This window comes from Dipodomys spectabilis, unplaced genomic scaffold (assembly GCF_019054845.1).
Source record: "Dipodomys spectabilis isolate Male_0828 unplaced genomic scaffold, ASM1905484v1 ptg000179l, whole genome shotgun sequence".
NCBI classification, from domain to species: Eukaryota; Metazoa; Chordata; class Mammalia; order Rodentia; family Heteromyidae; genus Dipodomys; species Dipodomys spectabilis.
In genome coordinates, this window is record NW_024870856.1 from 5,900,634 (window position 1) to 5,918,656 (window position 18,023).

Here is an 18,023-nt window from a genome sequence, read left to right on the forward strand (position 1 = left end):
GTGCTGTGGCTCAAGTGGTAGAGCACTCACCTTTAGCTGAAGAGCTCAGGGACAGTGCCCAGGCCCAGAGTTCAACCCCCATGACTGACCATAAAACAAAAGAAAAGAAAAAGAAAAAGGGTGGGGGGAAAGCCACATGCCAACCAACATTTACCTGTAAGCAGTTGCAAACCTTTCAAATGACTTTTTCCCTCAAACACCTGATGTGAGCATTAGAACACTTTGGCTTTTAAGAGGCATCCTGTGAAGGCCCTGGATCATCGGAGCGTAGGTGAACCTGTCCACAGACTCTATCCAGGTCAAGGAATTCCCGATGTGTCTGGCTATAGAGCTTGGGATGGAGGAGTTGAAGAGCAGCTGGCGTGAAATCCCAGTGCAGCACTGGGTATTAGTGTGAGGGATTTAGCTGAAGGTCATTTTGAAAGCCAGCTGGGTTTTCCATGGTTCTTGCATGGGTGCTGGACTCAGCTGGACAGTCTCTCCTTGCTGCCCAAGCCCATCTCAGCTTTTCCAGTTCCCTCAAGTTTTCTCTTCTCCCATGCATACCTTCCTTACAGTCTTGTTAACTCAACTGTAACCCTCATGAAGGCTTATCACCTGATGAAGGAGCTTCCTTCTTTGAAAAAAAAAAAATGCCAGGCGCCGGTGGCTCATGCCTGTAATCCTAGCTACTCAGGAGGCTGAGATCTGAGAATCGCGGTTCAAAGCCAGCCGGGGCAAGTCCGTGAGACTCTTATCTCCAATAAACCACTAGAAAACAGGAAGTGGTGCTTTAGCTCAAGTGGTAGAGCGTTAGCCTTGAGCTGAAGAGCTTAGGGACAGCGCCCAAGCCCAGAGTTCAAGCCCCACGACTGACAAAAAAAAACAACAAAAAACATTATTAAGTAATTGCCCAAAGGAGTTTCGATTCAGTGGGTCAGTTTCTGATTATCATGCCTTTCTGTTGATGTTTTCATCATTCTCTGCCATGGCTCCAACCCCACCCACCCCCTCCATCTACCCAGTTCTGTTTTCACATACATACATTGAATAACATGACTGTATTCACCCACCCGTCCTTCTCCATTCTTCTGCTGCCCTTGACCCTCCATACATAATGCACAGTCCATCTTTCTGGTATTGATTCCTTGTTTTCAATTGTAAGTCATTCAGAGGTGTCAGGGAGATGCTGTACCTCCCCAGTGTAGCGCATACTTTAGTGGAGGTGTTTGTGTACAGATACAAATGCCCCTGTCTAGTTTCTTTAAGGAGCATTCCAGTGGTCATCTCCAGCCACCCTTTTCCCATGATGTGCAATGAAGTGTCCCAAGTCAGGGTCCACAAAGGCCGGAAATCGGTCTGTTTCAACCCCCTAGCCAACAGTAAGCCCGTTAATGACGTCTACTGGTACATTTTCCAGAGGGAGAGAGATGAGTGCACATACTTGGATTTGGAGAGTGAGAATAAAGGAAACTATGGCCCGGAAGTCTTGATCTTTAGCTTCTGTTTCCCTCAGAGGTTTAGCTTGTTAGATGCTCAAGCATTTTGACTTATCTGTTGTCCTGGGGGGGAAGGGGGGGTGGGAAACGGCTAAAAGGAAGAATTTCCAGCCCACTGCCCAGCAGTCAACCTGAAGATGGCTTTGCCATTGTGTCCTCTTCATTGATTCGTCACTTAAAATAATCCCGGTAGTACAGTTTGTGGTGTGAGGTCGATGTTGTAAGAGGCTTTTAGGATCGTTTGTCCGCCCGACTCCTTTGGTGAAGAGGCCAGTCGCACTCATTCGGCTGTGGTCTTCTGCTGCAGGGATTTCTTTCAGCACCATTGTCATTCTGTCGTGACATCACCTTGGGGAGCAAAACCAGGCAGCTGGATGTGCTGATAAACTGATTAGCCAGATCATGGCCGCCGTTGGGGATATTCACCTGGTTTTCTGCGAATGTCAATCAACCTGACCCTCTCTTCTCTGACTTCAAAGCGTCTTGGATAAACCGCGTTTGAATGTTGGTGGAGCCTTCACGTCCCTCTCCTTCATTTATTGCAGCTGGGTCCCGAGCCTCCTACAGCAGCCAGCATGGACACCTGGGCCCCGAGTTGCGGGCCCTGCAGTCCCCGGAGCACCACATAGACCCCATCTATGAAGACCGAGTCTACCAGAAGCCCCCTATGAGGAGCCTCAGCCAGAGCCAGGGAGACCCTCTGCCGCCAGCACACACCGGCACCTACCGCACGAGCACAGGTGTGTAGCCACTGCCTCCCTGGCCTTCCACAGGGGGCGGGGCTTGAGGATCCAGCGAAGGTGTGTGTGTGTGCGTGAGTGCATGTGTATGTGTGTGTGTGTGTGTGTGTGTGTGTGTGTGTGAGTATGTGTGTCCCCATGTCCACGTCCACTCTTCCCATGATGCTTCTAGCGCCAATGACCATCGATGCTGGAAGAGCACAGCGGTCTCTAGTTTCCCTAGCTGGAGATATTATGAAGTGTAGAGTTAAACAGAGGGTTGTGAGGTGGTTTGGTTACAGAGGAAAGTACAAACGAAGATCAACTAATGTTTCATACATCCTTATTAATTTATTTAGTGACTATACACACTCTTAAGAAAACAGTCATTAGGTATGACCAAAAATGCAAATTTCTGATCATGGTAAGTGCATTTTAATGGTGTAGTTACCCATTTCGTGAGCTTGGGGTAGGAGGAATAAAAGTGTAGCATATTTTGAAAGGCACACTTAGATTAGCTGCATACATATTTGTAGGTTGAATCAGGATGTTTCCAGTTGATGCTCGGCTCAGATGCTGGCAGTTGCTTGTGATTTAGTCACTGTCTGGCTCTCCTGTACTTTGAATTCTACACATCCAGGAGTCTCAAGAAGAAAGACAGCTGTTTCTGCCCTCTGTAGCTCTCTTAGATATGAAAATACAGTAAAGGCATGCTGGGAGGTGCGTTTAGGACAAAGCCTCAGGCTGCTGATGGCGCAGGTGGTGTTTCTGTTTTAAGGTGGTGTGTGTTGCTTCTTCTTTCCTTCTGAAGCACCTGCCCCCGGCAGGGATGAGATCTGGAACAGCACACGCTGCTTGGCCCAGAGCTCTGCCACCTCATGATATTGTAACTTGTCCTGATCACTAAGTGCAGGAACAACGTGGTTAAAATGCATTATGATAACTAAATTACATGACTGAATCAAAACAAGCTGATTTATACATTTATAGTTGCTTATTGATATTTATGGGTCAGTATTTCCCTCCTTCAGGAGAAAGAAGGCACGAAACATGATTTTTTTAACCTCATAAATACCATGCCGTGTTAAGAAGACATGGCTTGTTTATCTTGGCTTAGATAATAAAAACAAAGCCTGCTTAGTCTGGTCAGCTTTCTCTCACCTTTGTCCTCCTAGACCAGACCCACTCTGCTCTGGAGTTGGACACCACTGAACACTGAATTTTCTTTATAGGAACCCCTTGTAAGGAAAGAGGTAAAACCCCAGTGACATTTCAAACCTAATTTGAATGACAATGAGAACAAAAGGGATTAATTGATTCTCTGTTCCATATTCATATGCCGTTAGGATTATGGCTTAATAAACTACTAGGGGTTTGATGAAAAGTTATCCATCATAAGAAAGAAACCTTAATTTATCTATGTCAGATGAAGCCCAGCAGAAGGCATTCTCACTTTATAAGCAGAACACAAGGAGAAAATCTAAGCCTGGGTCAGCAAGCAGTGGCATACTGACCAAAGCCAACTGGTACCTGTTGTTGTGTGACTTGAGAACTAAGATTGGTTGTAAGATGAAGAGAGGAATCCTGTGTCAGGGTACAAGGCAATGATAAAATTCAAATGTCACTATCTGTGAATAACAGCCTCAGCCCACTTTGGGCTCATATTTGTACCCGGAGCTGCTTTGCTCTGCAGCGGCAGAGATTAGAGGCTATCACAGAGACCATATGGTTGGTAAAACCAGGAGTGTTTCTTGTCTGGACCTCTGCTGAAGTTTGCCAGCTCCTGCCCCATGCTGTCCATCACTACTCATCCCAAGCAAACAGGTGTCTTCTTTCTCCCTGAGAATGCGTTTCAGTAGTGGCTGCCATGGGAATCCGCCAAAGCTGTGACTTCCAAAGGTGTAAGACCCAGGCCACCCTGCACCTTTGAAATGGAGGCAGTTTTGAGAAACTGTGGTTTCTATAATACAATGGAAGTTTCTAGAACTTCAATGGATTGTCTATCGGGAAAACAGATAGTGTAGGAAACGCCACCTCATTCCAGCTGCTAAGCATTAGCCATAGCTCTCTCCCCTGCACCTGTCCGCACACCACCTCCTAAGCCCAAAAACTAACTCTACCAGAGCCAGCCTGATGGAGAAAGGAGGGCTGAGGAAGCTGCCACTCACACCTTGAAGACATATCCAGGATTAAAATAGGCATTCTAATCTCTTAGGAGAAGAGGACAGGTTTTAACCAGGACGGGAGACTTGCGGTGCTCAGGGCCACTGGCTTTCAGCCTATTGGTGGCTGAGGTGGTCCGGGACACTCTCATTATCGTTCTGCCTCTGAGTGATAGGCCACTAGCTGGACCAACTTCCATTCAGTTGCCAAAACATTTCAGACAACGCTGCAGGGAGATCGGAAGCCCATTAGGTTCCATCAGTGGTTCCCCTTATGGGAATGAAGACACATCAGATAGGTGCTTGTTGCAGAGAATCAAGCTTATGACTGAGGTTGGGGCTTTTGAAACAATAGTAAAAGCATGCAGCACTCTTAGGGACCGTATTAACTGCTCTGAGATGATTTACTAATCCCAGAACTACCCTATGGCCAAGACACTGCTGTGACGCTTGTTTTATAGATCAGAAAACCATGGCCCAGAGGTAATGAATGATCTGCGCAGAGTCACAGTTGTATGGAACCCGGCTTGAACACTTGACAGTTTTGCCCTAGTTCCTGGACTTGTTGGACTCTTTCTTTGTAGCTATCATCGACTTTCACCTGTGGAGTGGGATGGCTTTGTACATCACACATCTGCTGCAGAAACAGTATGTGTGAGACACACTGGAAGACCCAAGGGAGCTTAAAGTCTACCCTTGACCTTGAATATGTTTGTTTAGACAGTGCTCAGTAACAGTGCTCAATAACAGAATAGTCCATTGATAAGGTTCAAAATTGTAAGAACTCATAGTACTATGCAAATGAGTAATGAGTACAGCGTTCATTAAAACTATTCAGTAAGCATAGCCTTATCAATGATGCAATTAGCTTTGCCTTGGAAGATATTCTATGATTCCCTGATGATATCTAACCTTCTGCTTTGTATCACATCAAGAAGAAGAGCTATCTTGAAAAGTATAATGGCCAAGGATTAGAAGTCAACTGAATACTGAATAGGTTGTAGTTTATATAACTTGCTCATAGGTTTTATCACAGAAGGGTTTAGTGAAATACCAAAAGTTAGAATTTAAGAACACTGAAGATGTCAGAGCTGGGTATGGTGGTGTGTACTATAATCCCAGCTATTCTGTATATGCAGGTAGCAGGATTAAGGTTGAAGGCCAGCCTGAACAAAGTTAGTGTGAGACTTTCTCTGAAAAAAAAAAAAGAATGAGAAATAAAAAGGACTGGCATATGGCTGAAGAGGTAGAGAAAATAATAAAAAATAATATGCTAACAGGAGATATACTACTATAGAGCCATTATCAGTGATTAGCGGGTTGCCCCTTAACACTTGTTTGAACAGCTTAGCTTTCTTTTGGGATTTTGTTTTTTAGCAGGTAGATTTTTGAACTCATAAAGAATATAATATGCCACATCATATACCCCATAACCACATCCTGTCACATCCTTGATATGAAGTCATTTACTATTCAGAAAGATGGTGCAGAATTTTTTTTTCCAGCAGTCATTTCTGTTCTGCAAACAACTGGCTCTTATACCTAGTTCTCTTGCCACCTGTTTGAGCTTCCTGAAAAGCTACGAGAGTGCTGCATCCCAGTTGACACTTTAGAAGGGCTGGGCAGCCAGGAAGCCTGCTCATGTGATGCTGGGCGGCCTTCCTGCTTGCCTATGTGTGACATTTGCTCCGGTCCCTTATTGCAGCCCAGATAGCGGAAGTGAGTCTGCCGTGAATACAGTAGCACCTCCACACACCCATCCCATTTCCAGCTTTGGTGGAAAATGCTTTCAAGGGCTTTTCATCTAGCTCCATTGGGGTTTTAATTGAAGGCGCTTTTGCTACACATCTTTTGAGAGGAAAAAGCCAAAGAGAATGATGGTACAGATTCTGAAGAATATATATATATATATATATATATATATATATAAAATGTATATATATATAAAAAATGTATATATATAATATATATTTTATATATAAAATAAGTAGATAAGTTGCTATTCATACATCAATATATACACATCTCTAGCAAATTATCTACTTAAATGGATTTAACCAGTCACTTATATTACATTATTTTTGTTGTTGTTGTTGGTTGTGGGGCCTGAACTCTGGGCCTGGGCACTGTCCCTCAGCATTTCACCTCAAGGCTAGCGCTTACCGCTTGAGCCACAGCGCCACTTCCAGCTTTTTTTTTTTCTTTTCTGCTTATGTGGTGCTGAGGAATCGAACCCAGGGCCTCATGCATGCAAGGCAAACATGCCACCACTGAACCACCTTCCCAGCCCCGATATACCACATTAATTTTTAATCTTCCATGCCGAGAAGTACACTTCAAAGTGTGTGGACTGTATTTACTAAGCACGCTCTCAAGTTGAGTGTTCACAGAAGAAGAAATGAGGTAAAACAGGTTGAGGCTGGGCGCCGGCTGGGGTCTGTCACTTGGGTGGTGGGTTGACTGTTGTTCTGGTATGGGGTTTGAATTCAGTGCTTCACACTTGCTAAGCAGTTGCTCTACTCCTTGAGTCACACCTTCAGATCTTTATGCTCTAATTATTTTTGAGATAGGGTCTCACTTTTTTTTTGCAGACTTTGATCCTCGTATTTATGTTTCCTGTCATAGCTAAGATGACAGGCATGCACCACCATGCTCAGTATTGTTTTTTCTGTTGAAATGAAGTCTTTCCAACCTTTTTGCCAGGCTGATGTGAAACTCTAATGCTCCCAACCTCTTCCTCCCAAGTAGCTGTAATTACAGACATGAGCCACCAGCACCCAACGAGGCTGTTTTCCTCCTGGCTGGGCCTACCTAGTTTTTCCTCCCTGCTCATTTGTAAATTCTTCTGCTGGTGAAAGAGGTACAGTCCCTGCCATGGAGCCATGAAATGACATTGTACGCAAAAGCTTTCACAGGATGCTCGTGCTGAAGTCTCTTGTTATTCATTCTTTCCATCTATCTAGGTAATGTAGGCTCTCCCTTTCAGAACTGAAAAATGAGTAGACGATGTTGGAAGCCCAAGTCCTTACCCACAGCAAACTCACACACATACTAGGTCAAAGGCAATCAGGATGGGCAGCATTGAATATACATATAAATGTGTATAGAAGAATACATGTGTAGAACTAAATATGTGTATTTTTCTGTGTTCCGTTTTATACATTTCTTCACACTTAAATTTTTGAGCCAGATTCTACTAATCTGCATGACTGTTACAGTGTATAGATAGTAGGATTATTAATAAAAAAGTAACAATTCTTATTGTAACAATTATTTTTGTTGCTGTTGTTAATTTATATTACTTAATTGAAAACCTTGCGTTCCCAATTCTTTGAGAATAAGACAAGAAGAAATGGAGGAAACTTCTTTAGGATAGGATTTCACAGGTCTTTCTTTTTCCAATACATCCTCAGTCGATGGATATATACTCCATCCAGCGTTGAGCTCCACCTTCAAGGCTGTGTTTGCCCTCTGCCAACATTTTCAGTGTTGTCTTTATCAAAGAAAGCAGCACCAACACCAATGAGATACAGTTGCATTGCCACCAATAAACATGTGTCACGTGCTACCCCTTGAGAAAATAATAATGTATGAAGTTTAAAACTTGTGTTAACTTCTCTCCTGAATAGTTTCCTTTGATTTTTGCATGGATCAGCCTGGATGTGACAAGTGCTGAAATTCGGGAGCTGTTTATAGTTAGATTTTTGAGGTGAGAAACTGTAAGGAATATCCCAAATTTGGGCTAGAGGCTCCTTCTCCATGACATGAAGAGAGCAGAGGTCAGATTACTACATCCATGTCACTTAATGTCAATAGTGGGACTTGAACTTAGGGTCTTGCATTCTTGCTTAGCTTTTCTGCTTAAAACTAGCACTTCTGGCTTTTTGCCAGTTAATTGGAGAAAAGAATCTTGCAGATTATTCTGCCTGGGGCTAACTTCAAACTGTGATGCCCAGATCTCAGCCTTCTGAGTTTCTAGGATTCCAGGTGTGAGCCACTGGCCTGGTATCCTCATTCTCTGAACTTTCAGAAAGGGCATTTTAAAATACTTTATTATCTGTTTATAATGTATTTATCTAGATAACACAGGTTAATGTGTGCTGTGTTTTCACAGTTTCTTTTTCCTTCTCCCAAGAACTTTCCAGATTCCTATATTTCAGTCTGTCCCTTTGCAGTAAATAGTACCATCACTCCTAAAGCATTTTTATTTTATTGAAAAGGATTCACTGCCCCCCAACTGTTTCAGATGTAGTGCATAAAGCACCCCTCTATGCTCTGATAAAGTGGGCTTTGTTTGTGTAGCCCTCCAGAAAACAAACAGGTACTTTCATGAGCCTGAAGGAATCTGTTGAAGAGTCAAGGCCACTGCAGAAGAGGCTGCTTGTTAACTCTGCCTAAGAGATCAGGGACATAGTTCACTGAGTTCTAGGAGCTTGTGGAGGGGAGAAGGGTTGCTTGCAGAGCAGGGCAGAGGCGGGGAAGTGTTTACACAGCAGATAAAGCCCTTACCTTCAGAGATTTGCCATGGAGAAGTTTAGCTGAGGAGCCAGACTACAAGAGCTGAGTGGAGCTGAGCAACTCAGATAAGAGAAAATGTTTAACTGAGTTGCTATTAAGGAGGAAAATGTAGGAATGGTGTCAGTGTATGAATAAATGGACAGTGGAATCCATTTCGCCATATGGATGTCTAGTCCTACTTCGCATACTATACACCAAGGCCAAAATCATCGGGAGAGAATCAGAGCCCTGAATTTCTATAATGTCTCATTTTAATGCCGCAGGTACAGTACCCTAAATGATCAACATTATTTTGTGAGACAGTGACTCCCTATACAGCACAGATGCCCCCCATTTCAGATCCTCCTATATCAGCCTCCTTAGTGCTAGGATTACAGGCCTGCACCACCACCAACGATCAACATTTTTAATGCTAACAACTGTAACTCATTAATGAGTTTCAGCATATTAGATATTTAACACTTTTAATTCACTTACAGTAAACAACGACCCCCAAAATTCATAGGATAGCTTTTTAATGAATATTAAAAAAAATAAAGATGACATAGTTGCATCATTAATGGTTTGTCTGAGAGCCATTAGGTTTTCACACACTTTGTTCTGTATTATTACAGAACCTGTTTTTAATGTATTTCTTTTTCTCCCTCTTTGCATTGATATTCTACATTTCTCTCAGATTCATAGGTATATTTTAATTGAACAGTTTAGATTTGATTTCTGATTTTCACTGTTGCAGTTCTGAAAAGCTCCCTTCACCTGAATATCAGGAAGAATACTCCTGCAGAGGTGACCATTTCCAAAGCCAAAACTACAGGAACGATTTTGAGTTCTTATGAGTTTTCTGAAAATTTTTCTGTATCCCAGCCCCCCTTATTCCTAACATAATATCACTGAACTCAGACTCAACATTCTGTAAAGTAAAAGCAAGACCGTTATATGTAATACCATTCTTTGATTTTTTTTCTGAAAATGAGCAAAATCAGATTTTTAGCATTCTTTCACACATATCTCATGTATTAGGTAATTATAGACATGTATTATAATGTTTCAATATATGCAATTTATTTAGAAGAATAAATTAATTTATATGCCATTCTGCATTGTTTTTATTACAATATGATCTACAGACAGTTAATCCCTCTGACTTCTCTCTCTCTCTTCAGTAGACATTTCTCTTCCTCTAGTTTTCCAACTTTTCTTGTCATATTAGGTAATTCAATCATAGTCATTTATGCTGTTTTAAAAGGGACCATTACCACAGGAGACCATGGCTCACAGCTGTAATCCTACCTACTCATTTTGGCTGGGACCTGAGGATCAAGGTTCTTAACCAACCTGGGCAGAAAAGTCTGTGAGCCAGAAATGGAGCTGTGGCTTGAGTGGTAGATCACTAGCCTCTAGCAAAAAGCTCAAGGTTCAGTTACAGTGCCCAGGCCCTGAGTTCAAGCCCTAGGACCAACCAATACACACACAAAACAAACAAATAAAAAAGGACCATTACCATAATGTAATACACTTCTCTGGAGACTGAATAACTTGAGTTCTTTTTCTACTGGAGACCAGCCTGCCCAGTGGCTTCTGCACTGTAGGCTGCAGAGCCTCAGGTGTAAGTAGAAAATGCCAAGCTGACCCTCCTGCAGGACTGGTGGGTAAGCTGTGAGTCCCAGTGAGGAAGGCACTTAGATCAGCGCCAGGGGCCAGAGGAGTCACCTCCCACTTATGGCAATAGGCCAGACCCCAGGACATAGTACACACCATCCAATGTGGCTGATGTCACCGGTGCTGACAATAGCAGCGGTAAGAATGGCTTATGTCTGTGATACTTTCTCCACATTAAGTATTTAAGGCTTTCCCCCCTTAAACTCAAACAGCAATACCATGCTACCATTCTGTTTCTTCACCAACTTTGAAACTCTAGCTGAGAAGTGCAGGAACGTCCAAAGCAGGAACTCAGTTGTCTGACTTGATAAACGCAGCTCCGAATGAATTCTGAGGAAAGGGGCCAAAGTCAAAGACCCATTGGTCTCCTCCCTCCTGATATATAGAGGGAGCTTTTCTGTCTCTGCATAAGTGAATCTCACACTTAGTTTCACATGTCCACCCAATTCCCTTATACTCTTCACGAATTTTGGTCTCCTCCTTGGCAGTGTTTTCCCCAGACTCCTCCCCTCTTGTTATAATTGGGTATAACTTCAAGCCATTCTGTGTGGCAGAGGTCAGATAGTTCCTCTTAGCTACCCTTGGGGTATGTGATAAAACAGGCCGCCTTGGATTTCAGGATTGTTACCCATCCCCGACTTGGGTTCCATTCCTGGGAATCACTCTCTGTAAGTATAGTTACCAAAAAAAAAAAAAAAAAAGAGCTTTTCTACAGTCTGTTTTTAGCAAGATTAAGCTTTGGTATTGAATTTCCTGAGTGGAAAAAAAATGGATTTCTATGAAAAAATGTCAGGTATGATTAGTTTTCTTTCTTTCTTTCTTTCTTTCTCTTCTTTTCTTTCTTTCTTTTTTTCCTCTTGGTTTTCTGGCTGGTTTATAACAACTCTTGCAGAAAATGAAATTTTGTTTACCTCTGTTGACCTGCCTAGATTTTAAACTCCTTTAAGCATAGTATAAATTGCATTGTTTATAAATTTTAACATGGAAGTTTTAGTTAGACATCCTAGCAATGTTTTGAAGAAAACATAAATCCTAACAATTGTATGCCTTAAAGCTGGTTTTCTGCTTATGTGTTTTATGTTTATTATCCCAATTTGATTGTTCTTGAAACATACAGATCAGGACAATCCTCATCATTTCAAAATTCCACTTATATGGGAATATGTGCATATTTGTTTAGAAAATTTGTCTTAACTATTTTGCAATTTTCATTATAATTGTGTTGAATACTCTCCAAATTTTTACTATAAGATATGACGTTTATTGGAAAAGAGAAGCCCTGAAATCCTTATTAAAAGTTGTTTTTCACCATAAGAATATAGCACAACTCTTAACATTTTTTCTCAACGTAGCATAATTTGTGTGTGTGTGTGTGTGTTTGATTTCACATAGGCCTCTGATGTTAGGGAAGGTAAAATAAACTTTAAGTAATACTCCAGAAATCGAGAGTTTTGGTATGTGATTTATACTTGGAATCTAATCCAGGGAAGCACTGATGGTCTCAGAAATTGAATCTACCCAATAGCTACAATTCTGGTATATTCTGATCTATAGTGATGACTATATTGTCTAATACTAGTCATAACTCACAGTTGGAGCATTAAAGAACCAGTTACAGTTAATGCATATAAAAAATGATCTTTTTATCATCTATGGCAACTAAAGTATGATAAATATTTCTGAGAACCAGATCAAAGTAATGACATGAAGTGGTCTAAAAAGAATCAAGGAAGGAAACAAAGATAGAGATTCAGTTTGGAAATTGTCAACCTGATTTCTAGTAACTTGTGTGAGCACCTTCTCAGAACAACTTCGACATAGTAAAGAAAGGCACACACTTTGGGAAAAGCTAAGTCAGCTTGTTATTTTGTCTGCCTTGCAGTTGGGCTGGTTTTCTCCTCCTTCTCCCACAGGTCTGCCTTTCACCAAATGCATTTGTTTTTATGACAGCTTTACTTGAAATACAGTCACCTCACAATCTTTGGGGAGTTTCTTTACAGAAAGGAGAGCAGCCTTGCATGGTCAGAGGTGGTAGTAATTATGGAAACCCACACCCGACCTACACTTATTTCCTATGGAGTCTCCTATTCAGGAAAATTACTTCTTTCCTAAATTTGATATCTATCTATCTATCTATATATATATATATAACATAATAATAATAATATAATATAGATATATATAGATATATAGATATACTTATGACGCTGATGAAACACAGCCAGAAATTTCTAAACTTGAACAACAAAATCATCCATGCTTCCTTACAAAATATTCTGTGCTGCTTCTGGATTTTACTTTCAAATGGTGAGGGAAAATCAAGCCTAATTCCTTGCATACTTGCAAGCAAGCGCTGGACCACCGAGCTACATTGGCAGCTTGGGTCTCAGCATTGGTGTTGGGTTGTGGCTTTTGGTTTTGGGGTGTTTTAGTTGCTATTGTTGTTCTGTTGTCATGGGGCTTGAACTTGGGGCCTGGATGCTGTCACTAAGCTTTTCTACTCATGGTTAGCCATCTACTATTTGAGCCACAGCTCCACTTGTAGCTTTTTGGTAGTTAATTGGTGATAAGAGTCTCACAGACAGAAGTGGCGCTGTAGCTCAAGTGGTAGAGCGCTCGCTTTGAGCTGAAGAGCTGAGGGACAGCGCCCAGGCCCAGAGTTCAAGCCCCACGACTGACAAAAAAAAAAAAAAGAGTCTCACAGACTTTCCTTCCTGGGTTGGCGTTGAACTACAACCCTCAGATCTCAGCCTCCTCAGTAGCTAGGATAACAGGCATAAGCCACCAGCACTGGGTTTCCATTTTATACAGAGTTCACATTTCAGGTGAAGACACCTCTCCTTGGCTGTTAGTAGGCATACCCTAGATGTGTTGTGTCCATGATCAAACCAACTGTAAGACTTGTATTTGAAGAAGTGTATTAATTATCACTTGATGGGCTAGCATTGAATAAATGGGGTTATATAACAGATTGATTTCTTTTTATTCTTTCAAACCCCCCCTTTTTTTTATGTGTGTGTGATTTCCCCCCTGCCTAGACCTGGTTAACCGTTTCTGTGAGCAGGTCCTCAGTTTTTTACTTTGTCCCTACTTTCCTGTCCTAGCCCCTTCTTCTCCTGGTGTCGACTCCGTCCCCTTGCAGCGCACAGGAAGCCAGCATGGGCCACAGAGCGCAGCCACAGCCACCTTCCAGCGGGCCAGCTACGCCGCGGGCCCGGCTTCCAACTACGCTGACCCCTACCGACAGCTGCAGTATTGTCCCTCTGTGGAGTCTCCATACAGCAAGTCCGGCCCTGCCCTCCCGCCCGAAGGCACCTTGGCCAGGTCCCCGTCCATCGACAGCATTCAGAAAGATCCCAGGTGGGTGAACTCTTTGTCTCCCTGAGATGTTCAAAGATGCTTTACCACGGAGTATTTTGAATGCCGTTATCATCAAAAACAAATCCCAGTTACATTTGTGACACTGACTAAATGTGAAAGTGTTGTCTTTTCTTAGGGTTTATGCTCTGGGCTTGGGCCTCTAATGTGGGTATTCCTGTTTTCTTCTGTGGTTCAGTACCAAGATAGGTAAAGAAACAGAGATGACAATTGTCGTGGGTGTCATTTGTAGGTCATTTCATGAGATCTGGAGTTGTCTTTCTTACAGTGGAAGCAAACAAGAGGCCAGGAGATGGGTGATTATCTCAGTCAGGTGCTTTATGGTATCATTGGAAGCATTCTCTGTCATTGCGTATTCTTCTATTTATCAGAATGCCAAGGCATTCTTCCAAGTCTAAAAACTTTACAAGTTCTATATTACCTTCATTTCTCTCTGTCTGCAAATAAACATTAGAATAAAATTGTTTGGGAATTGATAACCAAAAACTGTGGAATAGTTGATTAAAGAAACTTACTTTTGGGTATTTCTTTTTCTCTTTCTTTTCTCCAACAATGGAGAGGATTAAGCAATGCTCTATTTCTCAAGTTGGAATTGATTCCCTGTAGGGGTAAATAATATTTTATTCATAGCCACTGGATTTGGGCAGATAGAGCCCCATAAATATTATATATTGTATATAAATTGTATATATATTATACATATAATATTTATACACACACACACACATATACTCTGTATCTCTGAATGCTACAGATACATCAGATTTCTGGTGTTTCCGTATGGTAGGGCATGTCGTCTGATTGTGGTGATAAATTTAAAATCCGTCTTGATGAATTTTCACTGACTGAGCTTATGGATTCCTGTGTGCTGTATTGAGAAGTATCCATAGACTCCTTTACAAAAAGAAATACTAATACCAATGTGAAGGACAGAGCGAACTTACGGTATTCTTTAAGAAAGCCAACGTAGTACAAATCAAATCCACTTGGAAGGTCCTTGCTAAATACTGTATTGGGTACAACCTCCATTATAAAATTGGATTTTAATAAGTGCTCACTGCTTACTCTGAGAAATGAGAGGCATGTTCAGGGTGCTGGTTTTCTAGATTTCAGAGTCAATAGAACTTTCTTCTGAAGTCTTGATACTGAAGCCCGGCCTTAAATTTTAAGTATTCTTGTTTAGAATATTCTTCAGATTATAACTCACCACTATTTTAAATATTTTTATTCCTAATGCTCAACTGAAAATGCATAGAAATTGAACAACAGTCAACTATTAAGCAATGCTAAACTAGAAAAATGTATCATTGAATTGGCAATACTCGTATTTAACATTGTGTATGGAAGTTGAGAGTACTTTTTATTTTGAATCAGGGTCTTGCTTTGTAGCCCAGGCTGGCTACATAATTCATGATCCTCCTATCTTAGATTCTGTAGGGCAAGGATTACAGGTATGTACCACTCATGAAAATAAACTTTTTCTCCAATAGAAGGATTTTTAGTTTTCAAATGTGTAGTAATTATTTATTTACCTTGAAATGTCAGAAGAGTGCTATCCAGCATTCACTGCATGAGACTCTCCGAGTTGGAAGAGCTCCTGAGAGTTTTAAATTTATTTATTTAAGTCAGCCGCATGCCCACACCACCTCTACCTTAGTACCTCCAGCATCAGCCCCTCTCCATCTCTTCAGACCTCTGCTTTCTCTCATTTTTCTATATAACCCACACCACGCACACTCATTTATTTTGATACAAAATCTCTGTGCTTATTTATTTATTCCCTGACCTTGTACCAAGCATGCGCCAGTTCCCTCTACAAAGAATGGGCTTGGAAGAGAATGACTGCAGTTCCCACCCTTTGTGTCCAGGACTCCTGTCCCTGTGCTCACTGTCAGCAGCCTCCGGGTGGACCCCAGTGGACAGTTCCTCTCCCATGTCTCATTTCTCAACAACAAATTGAGACAGAGAGCAAGTGTGACTTTGTCCAGCCTGGGTTTATCATGGGTTTTCCTCATAAAAAGATGATGATTACATTTACAATGGTCCATTACTGTTTTAATAATGATGATAATTAAAATCAATTAGTTAGTATGACTCATATTCAGCATGAAATATTTTATATTTATTATTTAACGGAAACCTTTCCAGGTTGCTTTAAAACATTAAAAAGGAACATGACTTTTTGCAATACCTGTTTTACATATAGGCCAACTGAATCTTGGAGAGCTAAAAGTATAACCCAAATCTGACTTTTTTTTTGAGGTTCTGGGGATAGAATTTGGGGCCTCAGATTTGCTAATCAAGCGCTCTATTACTTATTACATTAGCAATTTCCTTGCCTTCTGCTTTTTTTTTTTTTTTACTTTGCTTTAAAACCAGGGTCTTGTGCCTTTTCCTAAACTATCCCTGCCCTACAGTCCTCCAATCTCTGCCTCCCCAAGAAGTGATTATAGGTATCAACCACCATGCATGGCCTGTTTCTGCAATAGAGTCTTGCTGACTTTTGGCTTGGACTGGTCTTGAACTTCCATTCTGTCATCTCTACCATGTAATTACTGGGATTATAGGTGAGAACTGCTATGACCAGCTGACTGACAGATTCTCTATTTCTGACTACTGTGACCATAGTAACAATATTCATTGTACAATCAAGTATAATACCAACTCTTTTTCTCATTAGCCTACTACAAAGCTATGGGTGAATTATACCTAACCTCAGTTTTAAAGTTTTATTTTCAAGTGAGGTAAGAGACTTCCTACGCACTTCTTATGAAAGGACTTCCGTTATTTGGCACTACAAAAGTCTTTTCTGGGTCCCAGGGATTTTTTTCAGTGTAATTATTCTCAGCCTTTTTCATGTCCCTTAGAAATTTGAGAGTCCTATTATGTGTTCCATAGAGTTTCTTAGAGGCATATCCAGAGCTATCCCAAGGGTACAGCCCTCATTTTTCTGGGCCCTTCCCTCCAGATCCAGCTGAAAACACTAGATATGGTGTGCATAACTTTAACATGGAAAGTTCTAGGCAACCCTACAGGTGTGACACAAATCAGTGTGAGAAAGGTACACTTCCACATGGCTGTACAGTACAGTGCAGTCACACAGGTATGATAAGAAGCATTGAAGATCACCAGCCTGTGAGCACAAGCCAGGAGCAGTAGACAGTATTTACACATGATGGAAAGAGAGAAAACTTTTTGAGTAAAGATTTCAGGTAGAGAGGAAATGGCTGGAGGTCAGGTGAGGAGACCCCTTTGAAATTCTAGGCCTCGGCTCTGCAAGGACACAGAGCAGGCAGAGGACAGCACCTCCGACTCATCATCATCCCGCACCTTATCCAGGAGTGTGTTTTGTAATAAACTATGATCCCAGTGCACAAAATTTTCAGGGGCTGTTGTCTTAATCTGCTTGCTACCACAACAAAAATACTCCAGGCAGAGCAACTTATAGACAAGAGACGTTGGCTTCTTAATGGTTTCAACCTTGGAAGTCCAAGGTGCACATGACAGAAGCTTGGTTACATGTCTAGTAGGGTCCTTTGCTCATAGATTGCATCTTCTTACTCTGTCTCTTCATGTGGAAGGGGCAAAGCCATTCTTGGGAGTCTCTTTAAAAAGGAACTAATCAGGGCATTACTCTTAGCCTTAATCACCTCTCCAGAAATGCTCCCTGATGTGTACTATTGCTCTGATGATTGTATTTCAGCATATGCATTCGTTGAGGGCACACCTTCAGATTATAACAGCTATCCGAGCAAATTATCACACACTGGCTGGCCCTCACCAACAGACATTTCTTCTCATAGTTCTATAGGCCAGAAATTTGGAATCACCATGTCAGAAGTCCTATTTTCCTCCCAAAGGTTCAAAGTGAAGCCTTGATTATTGTAGCTTCTGGTAGCTCTGACATGCCTTGGCTTGTGGCTGCATTGGTCTAGTCTTATTATGCCTTCTCATCTCTCTCTCTCTCTCTCTCTCTCTCTCTCTCTCTCTCTCTCTCCCTTTTCTTTCTCTTTCCTCTTCAGAGGATACCAGGCATTGGGTTCAGGGTCTCCTCTAATCCCCTGTGGCTTCGTTTAATTACATCCGAAAAGACCTTGTTTCTAGAGTCA

The 18,023-nt window shown here is 41.7% G+C and overlaps 1 protein-coding gene across 1 annotated transcript in view; it reads left to right on the top strand.

Moving 5' to 3' along the window:
- Positions 1 to 18,023, top strand: part of Ctnnd2 (catenin delta 2) — a 788,751-nt gene that overhangs the window by 470,464 nt on the left and 300,264 nt on the right. Inside the window, exons 8-9 of the mRNA XM_042695245.1 lie at positions 2,024 to 2,218; positions 13,641 to 13,896. Of these exons, the coding sequence (XP_042551179.1) occupies positions 2,024 to 2,218; positions 13,641 to 13,896 (451 nt within the window). The remainder of the gene's footprint in view (positions 1 to 2,023; positions 2,219 to 13,640; positions 13,897 to 18,023) is intronic.